Raw genomic sequence first — 13233 nt, forward strand, 5'->3', positions numbered from 1 at the left:
GTTTTTACTTCTTGGATTTCTTGTACTTACCTAACCTTAAAAACAAATCTAAAATTTATTAAACCACATAAGCAAACTATTATTTTGTTTATAGTGACATATAAACATATACATTTTGTAGTAAAATGTTAATTATAATAGATTTGTAAGTCATTTCTGGACTCAGCCAAATCCCGCAGTGTCTGTCTGCTCCAAAACCAATGAGCCTGCTCCAAAGCAAATCCGATGCAGCTAATGCCAATCCCCACTGACCAAAGATAGAAGGCGCCTTGCAGGATGTCCAAGGTGAGAACCACCTTCTTGTTACGAGCTGCCACCTCGCTGGGGGTGTCAGTTTGATCGCCCAGATCCTCGAGGAACTCCTCGGCATCCGGGGACGCACCAACCCGGGTGATCATATCCATTTGACGCCAGTGCTCAAAGAAGCCGTGCTCGAGGAAGCTACTGTACAGGAACTCCAAGCGGTGCAGAAAGGGTGATCCTATGGGCAAGATGTAGGTGCATATCATGGAGCGCAGATACTCCCGGGCGATGTGGTAGGCTGGTCGCTCCTCCTGCGAGTCGTATGTGAGGGCCAGAAAGTCACGGGCGTGAGAATCCCGCATTATAAACGCCGCTCGTCGATCCCTTCGCCGAACCAATGGTTGGTAATAGGATGTGCTTATTTCCAGGGGCAACTGATGACTCCGGTTCTCCAGCAGATTGTATTGCTGTTCCGTCAAGGCGATCTTAACTGCATCATACATTGTGGTGACCGCATAAATGTGCACATCCAAGTGCGCCAAATCCTCCACTCGGTCCACCTGCTCCTCGTAGCTGGGTCGCACAAAGCCAGACTCCAGTTTGGCAAAGTAGATGGTGGACAGGACGTAGCTGAAGAGGATCCAGCCCATAAGGCACGTCCTCATCGAGCTGAAGGAGGACAGCCTGCCCACCGGTTCCCCCACATGTGTCTTGCCGAGCATCTCGAGAATCTCATACCAAGTTGCCTGAAACTGGGTAACTCCGCGACGGGGAATCATCCGCTCCAGGCGCTGCATCAGCCAGAAGACCAGCACTACCACCAAAAGGGTGACCAACAGCAGGTACCACACGGTTCGCCGAAAGACACGCACAAAGATTAGGTACTCCGGTTGAATTTCAGAGGCGGGAACCACCAAGTGCAGGTTGCGACGGGTATAAGGATAAAACACCTCCACAGCTGGCCAAATGCAGTCGAGCACGAAGCGCGAGTTGGGTGCAAAGTGGGTGTGACCAGCGATTATGTCTCTGACCACTCCGGTGAAGTTTCCATCTGGCAGGCAGCGACCGTAAGATTCGTTGTCCACCGGCAAGACATACGTTACGGTGGCATTCAGTATCTCGCCAACAACTCGGGCCGCCACGCCATCCACTGCCATGTAGCCAGCAGTCTCCACAGGATTCCTGGGCACCGCCATCAAGGGATCCGTGAACATGGAGAAACGCAATGGGTAACCCCTTAAGTCGTTCATCTTTCTTGGGTAGTGCACATTCCCATCCATCCGCTGAACCACTTGGAGACCACCCCAGGCGAAGGGATCGAAGTCGAAGGTGCCATTTTCGCTACCGGTAATGGCCAATCCGTAGAGCAGATTCTTGGCCCAACTGGCACGAAAAAGTCGCAGTAACTGGTGCCTTCTGGCATCCGGCCAAATAAACAGATACTTGTGCAGATGCTTGCGCCTCTGGCGAGGATTCAACATGTCCAGGATGCGGCGAATCAGGGAATCACCCTTCTTTCCAGCCGGAATGTGGAAGATACTCAGGCTGTCCGTTTGTCGTAAAGGTTCCAACTCATGTGCTTCGATGTTCCTTGTGATTACGGGCAATCGACTGCCCACACACCGATAGAGTTCCAATTCCAAGGCAGAGTAATCCGCCTCCAAGGATGCCGGGCAGCTGGCGCAGCGGTACAGATAGGTCACCTGGACATTCTGCGCCACGGCTATTCGACAGGCAGTCCCGGCCAAGGAATAGATCCCGGGAAGATACAATTGGAGCAGAAAACCAACCAAAGACCTCATGTTGCCGCAGTGGACTAACCAGGGAACTATGCTTCGGGTGACCCCAACCTGTGGAGGTTCTCCCTTGGGAGCCGTAATCCCCAATTACGAAAAGCGTTGCGTGAGAAGTTCATTAGGCAGCTAATTTTTTTGGGGTGCGTAGCTAAGAAAAGTTCTTTAAACTGATTTCAACACAATAAATATAAAAGGAATGGACATTCAAGAAAATTAAGAAAGTAAACTGAATGGTTGCAATGGTTACTTTATTTTAAATTCCTCCAAGCCAATAGCAGTATACTTATAAAAGAAAGTATATTATTTTGACTAGCAATAAGCACCTGACAACATTTTGAAATTATGAATACCTGTACTGATAAGGTGTTGTTTATTCTGAAGCTGCATAGTCGGTTTTAATCGGATGAATCATATTTTGAAGTCTGCAAGTGTGTGACTATGTAGTCATCTTGAATCGACCAGACTTACGTTTGTATTCTCGAAGTCTGAATGATATATGTTAGAAATATATATTCAAAGAATATGTAAAAGCTGCAACAAACCAATGCTTACTTAAACATTCATCTTCAACTTCATTCATCTTTTAAATCATCAAACGCAAATCATTAAATAAAGGCGTGCCTTGATTTTGTTTTTCAATTCTCACAAATTATTTCCGCCCGTTTCGGTTTGGTTTCTCTCCAGATTTTTCGAATAACCAGACAAAATCAATGCGAAATTTCTAAATTTTTAAAATTTTTCAAGTTAAAATAAAAGTTTTGTAACTATGGATATCGGTACGCCCTCAAACCAACCCGTAAGTACGCCATTGTTGACTTAGCCCTTCGAACCTAGTTCGATGAAGATCCTTCGGTCGCAGATCCTGGACACCTGCGAGATGTATCCTCGCCGCAGGACAACGGAGTTCTACAAGTCTCCGGAACCCAGAGCCTCGTGCCAAAGTCAACGGGCGGAACATCCGGCGGAGGTGCTCAACATAACTCCCGACGAGAATCGAGAGGCCGCTCGCAGACTTCCTCGCATCCAGCCCCCAAATAATTCGGACAGTATTTACCTGCGAAATGGGTACTTTTCGTAAAATAAATTTGTATTTCCTGTGCACTCAGTTATTTGTTTGTTTACACTATAAAAACCAAGGATTGTTTAGGCTTACAGCATAGGTAATTATTTCTATGCAAATGAAGAGAATCTTTTCCAGAATATCTGCATAGTAGTATTGCACATATGGAGTGACATCTGAAGAATGAAATGAAATGTGTTATGCATTGACCTTCGGGTCATCCGATGGTCCATTGTTCTTTGTTGAGTCCGTGAACATGATGCTCCGTGTTTTGCAATTGGGTATATTTTTAGCATGGGTTGATAAAGAGCGACCAGGCGAACAAAGCGGACTGCAAAGCTATCGAGGAGCTGCCTAGTAACACCTCAATTGACAGGTGATCTGCGGCCATGTAATCCTAATCGCTATTGAAGTGTGTTAATCAGGGGCCCGTCACCTGTTGATATGTGGAAAAAACCACAGTCATCGATTTGAAGTCTAGAAAACTAAAAGTCATTACACAGCGACAAAATAGGTGAACTTATGCACATTTTCAATGACATGTGCCATGAACTTTTGAAGTTGCAAATGCAAGTGGGAGTAACTAATTAGTAGCCCACATGCATTTCATGTTTACATTGAATCGTGCTACTTGGGGCATTCTTTCTATGGACTGCAACTCGTCCTATGCGGACAGGTGAAAAAGGTGTATCTGGATCTTGCAGCTGCTGAGTTTAGATAATGTCGGATTGATCCGCGAATGTCCGCCTAATCGGAGGTCTTATCACCTGCAATTATGGATGCAGCATTGGCGCTGAGATTCCGAGCGCCACGGGTCGATCAGATCCGGCGATGTCGGATCAAGGCTACGGATGCGACCGGTCATTGGCCGGATTGCAATCTGCGTATCGCCGATCCGGGGGTATAAATACTGGCTACCGATCACTGCAGCGGTACGATTCGAATCGACTCGAGAAGATGAAGTCGTTCACGGTGATTGCAGTAGCTGCGGTGGCATTGCTGGCTGCTCTGGGCCAGGCCAAGCACCTGGACTCCAAGGTGGCGGACAAGGACTTCCTGACCAAGCAGAGCTTCATGTTCCAGATCCTGCAGCACATCTACCAGGACGATGTGTTCACAACCCACTTCCCGGCCACCTACATGGAGTACAAGCCGTGGGAACATGTCGCCGACTACGTGCACCCGGAGATGCTGGAGCACTTCTTCGAGCTGTGGCAGCACCAGCCCTTCACCGATGACATGGTGTGGTCGGTGATGTACGAGAAGCACGAGGAGTACGTGGTGGGTCTGGTGCGCCTCTTCTACTTCGCCAAGAACTGGGAGACCTTCCAGCACGCCGTATTCTGGGCCCGTCAGCACGTGAACAAGCAGCTGTTCGTCTACGCCATAACCATTGCCAGTCTGTTCCGCGACGATATGCAGGGAGTGATCCTGCCGGCCCACTACGAGATCCACCCATGGAGCTTCTTCGACAGCCAGGCTCTGGAATGGGCCGAGCACTACAAGATGCACGGCTTCCACCATGTCAAGCAGATGGACAACATCTACAACGTGGTCATCCGCACCAACTACTCCAATGTGCACGGCGCCCTGAACTACGACCACGATTTGGCCTACTACCTGGAGGATGTGGGCTTCAATGCCTTCTACTACTACTTCAACCTGGACTATCCCTTCTGGACCAAGGGCGGCGAGGAGCATGTCCTGAACAAGGATCGGCGCGGTGAGCTCTACCTGTTTGTCCACTGGCAACTGCTGGCCCGCTGGTACCTGGAGCGTCTGTCCCACGATCTCGGCGAGGTGCCCGCCTTCAACATGTACGTGCCGAGCGAATCCGGCTATGCCAGCAACCTGCGCTCCTACTACGGCGTGCCCCAGTGGCACCGGGACAACCACCACAGCTTCTACCACGAGCACAACTACGAGCACATCGAGCACGTGGAGATGTACACGCAGCGCGTGATGGACTGGATCCACAAGAACGAGAAGTTCGATGTTGAGAGCATCAACGTGCTGGGCAACATCATCCAGGGCAATGCGGACAGCGTGGACAAGAAGTTCTACGGCAGTCTGGACAAGCTGTACCGCTTCATCGTGAACGAGGGTAACCACTACGGCAATGGAGACGAGAGCTTCCCCGGCCTGTTCATGCACTACGACACCTCCATGCGCGATCCCATCTTCTACGAGGTGTACAAGACCATTGTGAACCACTACTGGCATCTGATGGCGACCTATCCGGAGTACCAGAAGAAGGACTACGCCTTCGAGGGTGTCCACATCGATGCCGTTCACATGCCCGAGAGCCTGACCACCTACTTCGAGCACTTCGACTCGGACATCAGCAACGCCGTGAATGTGGAGCCCGCCGTGGAGGGAGCTACCGATCCGCTGTACATCTTCGGCAGGAACTCCCACTACAAGGGATCCAGCTATGTGATCAAGGCGCGCCAGCAGCGCCTCAACCACAAGCCCTTCGAGTTCACCCTGGACGTGACCTCCGACAAGGCGCAGGATGCCGTGGTGAAGGTCTTCATTGGGCCCAAGTACGATGAGCACGGACACGTGATCCCACTGGAGCACAACTACCAGAACTTCTTCGAGCTGGAGCACTACAAGGTGCATCTGGAGGCGGGCGTTAACCACATCAAGCGTGCCAGCGGTGACTTCACCATCTGGGTGAACGATCGCACCACCTACCTGGAACTCTACAAGAAGCTGCTGGACGCCACCAACAGCGATTACAAGTTCAAGCTGGACCAGTCGGAGTCCCACTGCGGCGTGCCCAACAGGATGATGCTGCCCCGCGGCAAGAAGGGCGGCCAGGTGTTCCAGTTCTTCTACATGGTCTACCCGTACCACCAGCCCCAGGTTGCCCAGTTCTCCGGCTACGATCCGGTGGTCAGCTGCGGTGTGGGACACGGATCCCGCTACGTGGACGCCCTGCCCTTCGGCTTCCCCTTCAACCGACCGGTGAAGCACGACTACTACTTCGATGTCAACAACTTCAAGTTCTTCGACGTGAAGATCTTCCATCGTGACGAGCACACCAACGTAGTCTAGATCCTCGAGCTGGACCTGGACCCAACGCATACGAATACGAATCCCAAACGAGCACCATCACTACCAACGAACTAACTATGTATATCGGATAGATTACGTGTTTTCCTTGTTATATCTTTGTTTGCATCCACTTACCCCATAGAAATCGTAATTTAACTCAGTTTTTCCAGCTTCTCAGTCCACCTTGCGACCATCAAACAATAAACGTATTCAACACTAGTACTTCCCTCTTTAGTTTTGCAAAATATTTTCAGTTTTCCAGTTTTCTCTTTTATTTGAAGCAGCAAGGATAAATCTGGTATTTTAAGTTCCACAAACTTGTAAAATTTCCATTTCGAATAGAAAAATATATGATAAACAGATTTTTTTGATCGCAACTTATTATTGAATATGTTTAAGAAGAACAATGTTATCCTATTTTTTACTATTTAATATACACGTTGCCCAAAATTCGAGTACAAATATTTATGAATAATTAAACCGCTGTTAACGTGCGCCTTTTTTATGTCACTGTAATAGGATGCATTCCAGGGATGCGTGCACTCACCTGCAGTTTGCGGAACTAGTTCGCCCATTTGCACCACTGCTCGCAGCCCTGGTCTGGAAAAAAAACACACAAAAGACTTGTTTTGTTGTTCTGTCCCAAAAATGAGCTCCTGGCGAGACAGTCTCACCAGCATTCCGGGCACAGTGGCGCAGTTGATTAACGAGAGCGCCAGCAACCTGTTGCACGTCTCATCCTCGCTGGGATCAACAGTTGGCCTTGGAGGCTCGGGCTCCACTGGATCTGGATCCGAGGGCGGGGGCAGCGAGGAAAGTGGCCCACAAAGTGCAGAGTACAGGGCGTTGCCCATTCCCGCCTCCTTGGTGCGCGAGCAATGGCGCCTAATCTTCACCAGCGATGCCAATATCCAGGATCTCCAGGCGGCCATTGCCCATTGCAGGGATCTCGTCCTGCTGAGCGAGGAACTCAGCGAGGAGCGTCGCTGGCTGGTGCGACACTTGGTGGATCTGCGCTACTCGCTGCAGGAACTGGAGGAGGCCCAGGAGCAGCATTCCCTGGCCTCAGACATGGTCGTCATGAATGCCATTCGTGCGGTGGTGGGTCATCATTTTGTGCCCCACCATCCGCATCACGGCAAACGGAATCGCCTGCAGGCAGCCGCCAAGAGGCACTACTGTGACCACTGCACCACCATTATTTGGAGCGTGGTGCAGAACTCGTACGTGTGCAGCGATTGCGGATTCTTGGTCCATCAGAAGTGCATCGATAGCGTCAAGAGGGTTTGTGCCCATGTTCTGGTTTCAGAGCGCCAGCATCCCATTTCGGAGATATGTCCAGAAATCGGTCTTGCCTCCCAGGGGTACAAGTGCGCCGAATGCGGAACGATGCTCAATATAAGTAGGTTGCCGTCCGTCACTTTAGTCCCCAATAATTCGACTTCTTTTTATAGAGAATACCTGGATTGAGCCACGCTTATGCGACTACAGTGGGTTGTACTACTGCCCTCGCTGCAACTGGAACGATAGCAACTTTATACCAGCCCGCATTATCCACAATTGGGATTTTTCACCACGCAGAGTTTCGCGCACAGCGCTCCAAGAGATCAGGTTGTTCCTAAACAAACCGCTCATCCGCTTGGAGGAGGACAATCCCAAGCTGTTTGTGTTCGTAGAAAAGTTGTGTGCGGTAAAGAAACTGCGCCAGAACCTGGTGCATATGCGCCACTATCTGGCTGCCTGCAAGATCGCCAGCGAGTTGAAGCTGGTCGATCAGCAACTAGGCGTCAGGAGACATCTGGCCCAGTCAAATGAGTTCTATTCCCTAAATGATCTCAGCCAGGTGGAGTCTGGAGCGCTCATTGAATTCCTACAAGGAGTTTTCAAGGCATTTAATGATCACATACGATCCTGCCCCATGTGCCTTGCCCAAGCGTACATCTGCGAGATTTGTAGCAACAACGAGGTCATCTTTCCCTTTGACGATGGCTGCATCAAGTGTGATCAGTGCAATTCCATCTTCCACCGAGTTTGCCTCACGCGCAAAAATATGATTTGCCCCAAGTGCATCCGCATCCAAGAACGTCGCCTTCAATTGGATCGCATGAAGAGCACCGAAGATGATGACGGGGTGGCCACCGATGATGACGTGACTCCCGCGGAATAACTGATCAAATCAGAGTTCATTGTGCTGTGCTGGTTTTTAATATGTTATCATATGTACATAGAATGTAACGTTAAAGTGTATAACTATATATCGAGTTTTATTCTTATATTTATTCTTACTTTTTACGTATCCTTCTTTCCATATTTTTCCCGCTTGTGGAACTTTCTGGGATTTATACCATATGCCTTTAATCGATCGTCGGTTATTCCACTGTTGTTATTTTGCTTGTTTTTCGCCTTAAAGTTGTTCGTTTTCTTTGCTGGGAAGGGGGCACTTGGCTTTTGGTTTGATTTCTTGAAGGGATTGCGACCGCTATCGTTTTTGGGTCCCTTTTTGCTTTCCCCTTGATTTTTATGAATTGGAGGCAGCTCTTGCCTTTGATGGGCTTTGGATTGTGGCTTATTGAAAGGGTTATTTCCATTTGGGTTTTCTGCATTTGTAGGCGCATTTTCCGTAGTTTTAAACGCGTTGTTTGACTTTGTCTTTGCATTTTTGTTTGATTTATTTTGGGGTTTTTGGAATCCATTTTGCACATTATTATGCTCTTTGTTATTTTTAAAAGCTTTATTGTTTCTCGTTGTGTTGGTTTTAGTTTCCTGGTTTCCGTCATCTTTACCTTTTTTAGGGGAAGGATCGGCTTTTTTCTTCGAATTTTCTGCCTGTACACCTTCTGTAGATCCTTCCGGTTCCTGCTTTGGATCTTTGACGGCAGGTTCCTCTTTTGGAACCTTAGGGGCACTAGCTGCTGCTGTTGCGGCAGCCTTACGTTTAAGGCGTTTCCTCTTTGATTTGGACAAACCTTCCGTCGAGACTTGACCGTTTTCGTTTGGCGCTGGCGTTTCAGCAGCTGGTGTAGCCGCTGGTTGCTCTTCTACTGGCTGCTCCTCGTCGTCAGAACTGCATGATGGTTAAGTTTTAGTAGATACCCTTTCTATATTTAAGGGTTATTTAAAATTACTTACCCTTCTCCATAAAGACTCTTGAATATTTTTCGCTTGAGGTCTTCATTTTTGGCTTTCATCTTGTAAAGACGTTGCTCCTTTTTCTCTACGTGTTCCGGTCTGTTTTGTACAGCCTTCTTCAAGCTAGCCCACTGGTTAAGCTCCTTGTTCTTGGCCAGCAAGATCTATAGAAGTAAAAGGATTACGTATCACTTGTTGAATTCAACAAATCTAATCCAAAATGTACCTCTTCTATCGTCAACCCAAAATCGTTTGGTGTGGTTTCCACATACTTAAATCGGCAGGGTTGATCTCCGATGATATCCTCACAGTCCATTTGGTAGTACTCGTCGATGTATTCACTGTACGTCTTTTCGTCCTCAGGATTGAATGCAGGCTTTTCCGCCTGGATCATCTCCATGAAGCGATTTCGTCTACCCTTTCGTCCTTTGCGCCCACGAGTGTTTTCAATGAGCTCTTGTTGAAGTTGCTCTTTGGCGGTAGACGGATCGTATTCGCAATCCATGTTGAAGTCGTCGTCCTCGCAGTGTCCTTCATAATCCTCATCGCCCCCGTTAGGGTGCTGTCTGGGATCATAGTTATCCCAATCTTCCAGCACCAATTCATCGATATCCGAGGGACATTCAGGTTTCTCCTCGCCTTCGTCCACATTGTAGTAATTATCGTCGAAAAGTTCCTGCATTCGACGATCGTGGGCCGCCGGGTCAAAGTCTTCATCGAGTTCATCGTCCCGAAAACCGAGCTCATCGTTGCCCGTGACCGCTTTTAATTTGCGTATCTTTTCATCGATCTCCTTACGCTTCATTTCCTTAATGAGTTCCAGTTCCTTCATCTTTTGCTGTTTCTCCTGATCCTTGCGCTCCTTGAGCTCCTTGCGTTTTTCTTTTCTCTTGTCATCCGTGCGACGCAGGGATTGTTCGATGGTGCGGGGATAGCGCTTAATAAAGTCCGCATCTGGTTCTTCAAAGCGGAAATTGTACTTGTGCTCAAATTCTGCCTGCTTCTCAAGTTCCTGCTCATCCTCGGAGAGCGGGGCAGCTTCTCCCACGATCTCATCGTAGGTGGGAATGGCAGACTCATCCGTGTTTGCGTAGCACTTGTTGAGGATGTAATCCCTGAGGAAACTCTCGCCCTGGGTCAGCTTGTTGCTGTTCCAGTACTGTTTAAGAGGCTCCAACTGCTCCTTGTCGGTTTGCTGAATTTCCGCTTGTTTTCCCGCCAGCCATTTGGCAAAGTCTGCCTCCTCGGCAGCTGTTTGCTCCTTGGTTTTGCTGCGCTTCTTGAATATACCTCCAAATTCCTCATCCTCACTGTCGTCGTCCTTGTTCATCACCTTCCGGAATTCAGCCTTCAGACGGCGCTCCTCCTCCACGGCGCTTGGTGACTGGGCTCGCTGGAGTTCCTCATGCTCTTTTTCCTGCTGCTCCTCATCCGAACTCTCAAACTTTCCGTTATGCTCCAAAATTACCTTTCGTTCGTAGTCCTTCAAGGTGACTGGCTTAGGTTTCTTCTTCTTTTTCGGAGACTCCCCATCCTTATCATCTTCATCGCCGGAGGACTCACTGAAGAATTTTGTACCCTTGTCGTAAATACGTGGATCTTTACTTTTCAACGAGGAAAGTGTCTTAAAGAAGTCCTGGTCGAATTTGGGGTCCACCTCGTCCTCCTCGGATGACGAGCTGTCACTGTCGAACTCCGATTCGGAAACATCCAAGCCACGATCCTTATCTGCGGAATATTAGGTAATATATGTATGTAACTAAAAAATGGCAAATGATCGTAGAACCGGATTCTGAATTTACACTTCTGTAGGAGCTCCTTTTTGCGCAAGATGTTGTAGGTCTTGGCATAGTCCTTGTTGGTGGACAACTGCAGATCCTCCCCATCGTCGTCGGAGCCCTCAAAAAGTTTATTATTCATAGTTTTGTTTATTTTCCTGGATTGTTTAGTGAACTCCACACGTGTTACAATAACAGCCGAATGTTAAATAGCATAGCCGCTGTTATCGCTAGAGGTGGACAATTTAACAAAGTTTTTGCAGGTTTCAAAGTTTCAAACAAAACAAAAACAAATTTGAGTAATTAAAAAATAAAAAGAAATATAACTAATTGTTCTATCGCAACATGATCTGATAATTGCAGCATATTTTCTTTAAGTAATTAGTTAAATCGCCAATCTTGTGAAACCTATCGATATTTTCTTCATTGTTTTCTGATCTCTAACAGATTTTATTTTATTTACAATTGGCTATTTTAATCTATTAATTTAGAGCTATCCGATTTAGTCACATTCCAAATAAATGGCAGAGACACCAGAATCCCAGGCAGCCCTGAGCACTTCCTCCTCCACACCTGCCGATAAGGATGGTTCCAAGAGTGAGAATCAAAGCCAACTTTACATGCTTTGGGTTGTTTTATCATAAAGGCTTCGTTATCAGTTTGCATTCTTCTAAACGCCACTGGCAATGTGCCCATAATCAAAAAGCGAACCTGGACCGTGGATCCCAACAAGACCGTCAGCTGGATCCAGAAGTTTATCCACAAGTTCCTCAAACTTGATGCCAGCGAGCAAATTGCAAGTAGTAAACGAAGTTCCAGGGAACCCTATCTCAAATGTCATCTTAATTTTCCAGTTCCTCTACGTTAATCAGACATTCGCACCCGCCCCAGATCAGATAATCAAGAACCTGTACGAGTGCCATGGAACCAACGGGAAACTGGTGCTCTACTACTGCAAGAATCAGGCGTGGGGCTAAATCGATACGCACAAGACTTTGCTAAGTCTTAAGTATTTATTCGACTACTGTGTAATTTGTATATTATTAAATGTGAATAAGAATGCTGATGTGAAGTCGATTTCACACTTTATTTCCCACAAAACGGGAGCCTAACAATGGTATTAAAAGAATATTACATGGGGTCTAGTCTCCGCGCAGGGCCTCCAGCTCGTCAGCAGCCTCTTTCGAAATCCTGTGGTATTTGGCCACCGATGGTCGGTAGTAGTAGGCCTGGTAATCGTTGCGCTCGGACATCTTGCGACGTACTTGTTCCTCTAGGAGCCTAAAAGGAAATATATTGGTTTTCAATGGGATATAACTTGTTTGTATCCTTTTGCCATACCGCATCTGAGCTTTTTCATTCTCCTCGTACAGATAGTGCAGGGATTTCTCGTAGTTTTGCTGATCCGAGTTCAGAATGTAGCGGGAAATAAAGCGCGAGATGGGGTTCTAGAGAATAAAGATAAATCTTGGAATTACAATCATAAATTTAATAAATAAATAAAGGGATATTACGCCTTTAGAAATTAACTCAATATCTACAAGCGTTCTGAACGCATACCTTCTCGTACTCCCAGTGCTTGGGCTCATAGCCCTCCGGAATCTCGGCGAGCTGCGCGGGTCCCACAAAGATGTTCGCGTAGAGAACCAATGCGGTGACAGGGATGACGCCGAGCATTACGTAAAAGTGCATCAGATCCTTGAACTTGTCCCACTGGAAGCGGGATGGCTTGATGGTCATGTGGTGGTGTCCATGATCGCCACCCATCCTGCGCAGCTGTTGCTGCAGTGCTAGAAATATATGGTTGCGTAATGTGAAGTGTGTTTACGGTGGATAATCCAAGGAGTGCTCACCATTCCGGCAAGCGGGCTCCTGCAGGACAGCCCGGTAACTGGCGAACTTCGCCGCCGGCGAAAGCAAACGGCTCCAACCGACCATTTTCAAGTAGTTTTGCGTAAATCTCACGATATTTTGGAACTGGTCGTGTTGAAGTTGCGAGCAGCAACGGTCACACTTTTGGTAGACCGTTTGCCTGTTTTGATATATCGATAACAGCAGGGATGGCAGAGTGATTTTGGCCTGGCTGCACCATAAACGTTTTAAAAAAATTAACAAGTTATTTAGATAAAGATGATGTGGTGAACAATTGATTAAAATATATTAC

At 47.6% G+C, this 13233-nt stretch overlaps 7 protein-coding genes across 7 annotated transcripts; 4 read left to right on the plus strand and 3 right to left on the minus strand.

The window, feature by feature from the left end:
- Nucleotides 1–128: 128 nt before the first annotated feature.
- Nucleotides 129–2045, minus strand: LOC6544664. The gene has a single exon (XM_001972457.3). The coding sequence runs from the start codon at nucleotides 2043–2045 to the stop codon at nucleotides 129–131; it is 1917 nt and encodes a 638-aa protein (XP_001972493.1).
- Nucleotides 2046–2760: 715 nt separating this feature from the next.
- Nucleotides 2761–3140, plus strand: LOC113563945. Its single transcript, XM_026977787.1, has 2 exons — nucleotides 2761–2835; nucleotides 2899–3140. The coding sequence occupies exons 1-2, from the start codon at nucleotides 2806–2808 to the stop codon at nucleotides 3115–3117; spliced, it is 249 nt and encodes an 82-aa protein (XP_026833588.1). The 5' UTR covers nucleotides 2761–2805; the 3' UTR covers nucleotides 3118–3140.
- Nucleotides 3141–4045: 905 nt separating this feature from the next.
- On the plus strand, nucleotides 4046–6384 carry LOC6544787 (larval serum protein 2). Its single transcript, XM_001972458.3, has one exon. The coding sequence runs from the start codon at nucleotides 4057–4059 to the stop codon at nucleotides 6160–6162; it is 2106 nt and encodes a 701-aa protein (XP_001972494.2). The 5' UTR covers nucleotides 4046–4056; the 3' UTR covers nucleotides 6163–6384.
- A 324-nt stretch (nucleotides 6385–6708) lies between these two features.
- On the plus strand, nucleotides 6709–8417 carry LOC6544789 (differentially expressed in FDCP 8 homolog). The gene is made up of 2 exons (XM_001972460.3): nucleotides 6709–7564; nucleotides 7617–8417. Exons 1-2 carry the CDS (start codon nucleotides 6811–6813, stop codon nucleotides 8327–8329), a joined length of 1467 nt encoding a protein of 488 aa, XP_001972496.1. The 5' UTR covers nucleotides 6709–6810; the 3' UTR covers nucleotides 8330–8417.
- LOC6544790 (protein KRI1 homolog) lies at nucleotides 8345–11317 on the minus strand. The gene is made up of 4 exons (XM_001972461.3): nucleotides 11094–11317; nucleotides 9518–11019; nucleotides 9292–9455; nucleotides 8345–9226 (listed from the first exon to the last, which is right to left on the minus strand). Exons 1-4 carry the CDS (start codon nucleotides 11209–11211, stop codon nucleotides 8452–8454), a joined length of 2559 nt encoding a protein of 852 aa, XP_001972497.1. The 5' UTR covers nucleotides 11212–11317; the 3' UTR covers nucleotides 8345–8451.
- Nucleotides 11318–11465: 148 nt separating this feature from the next.
- Nucleotides 11466–12135, plus strand: LOC6544792 (autophagy protein 12-like). The gene is made up of 3 exons (XM_015158712.2): nucleotides 11466–11666; nucleotides 11729–11865; nucleotides 11924–12135. Exons 1-3 carry the CDS (start codon nucleotides 11591–11593, stop codon nucleotides 12044–12046), a joined length of 336 nt encoding a protein of 111 aa, XP_015014198.1. The 5' UTR covers nucleotides 11466–11590; the 3' UTR covers nucleotides 12047–12135.
- On the minus strand, nucleotides 12130–13172 carry LOC6544793 (NADH dehydrogenase [ubiquinone] 1 beta subcomplex subunit 5, mitochondrial). The gene is made up of 4 exons (XM_001972464.3): nucleotides 12923–13172; nucleotides 12630–12859; nucleotides 12411–12517; nucleotides 12130–12350 (listed from the first exon to the last, which is right to left on the minus strand). The coding sequence occupies exons 1-4, from the start codon at nucleotides 13005–13007 to the stop codon at nucleotides 12212–12214; spliced, it is 561 nt and encodes a 186-aa protein (XP_001972500.1). The 5' UTR covers nucleotides 13008–13172; the 3' UTR covers nucleotides 12130–12211.
- Between the last annotated feature and the right edge of the window lie 61 nt (nucleotides 13173–13233).

Source organism: Drosophila erecta, unplaced genomic scaffold (genome assembly GCF_003286155.1).
Source record: "Drosophila erecta strain 14021-0224.00,06,07 unplaced genomic scaffold, DereRS2 tig00000021-arrow-pilon, whole genome shotgun sequence".
In the NCBI taxonomy this organism is placed as follows: domain Eukaryota; kingdom Metazoa; phylum Arthropoda; class Insecta; order Diptera; family Drosophilidae; genus Drosophila; species Drosophila erecta.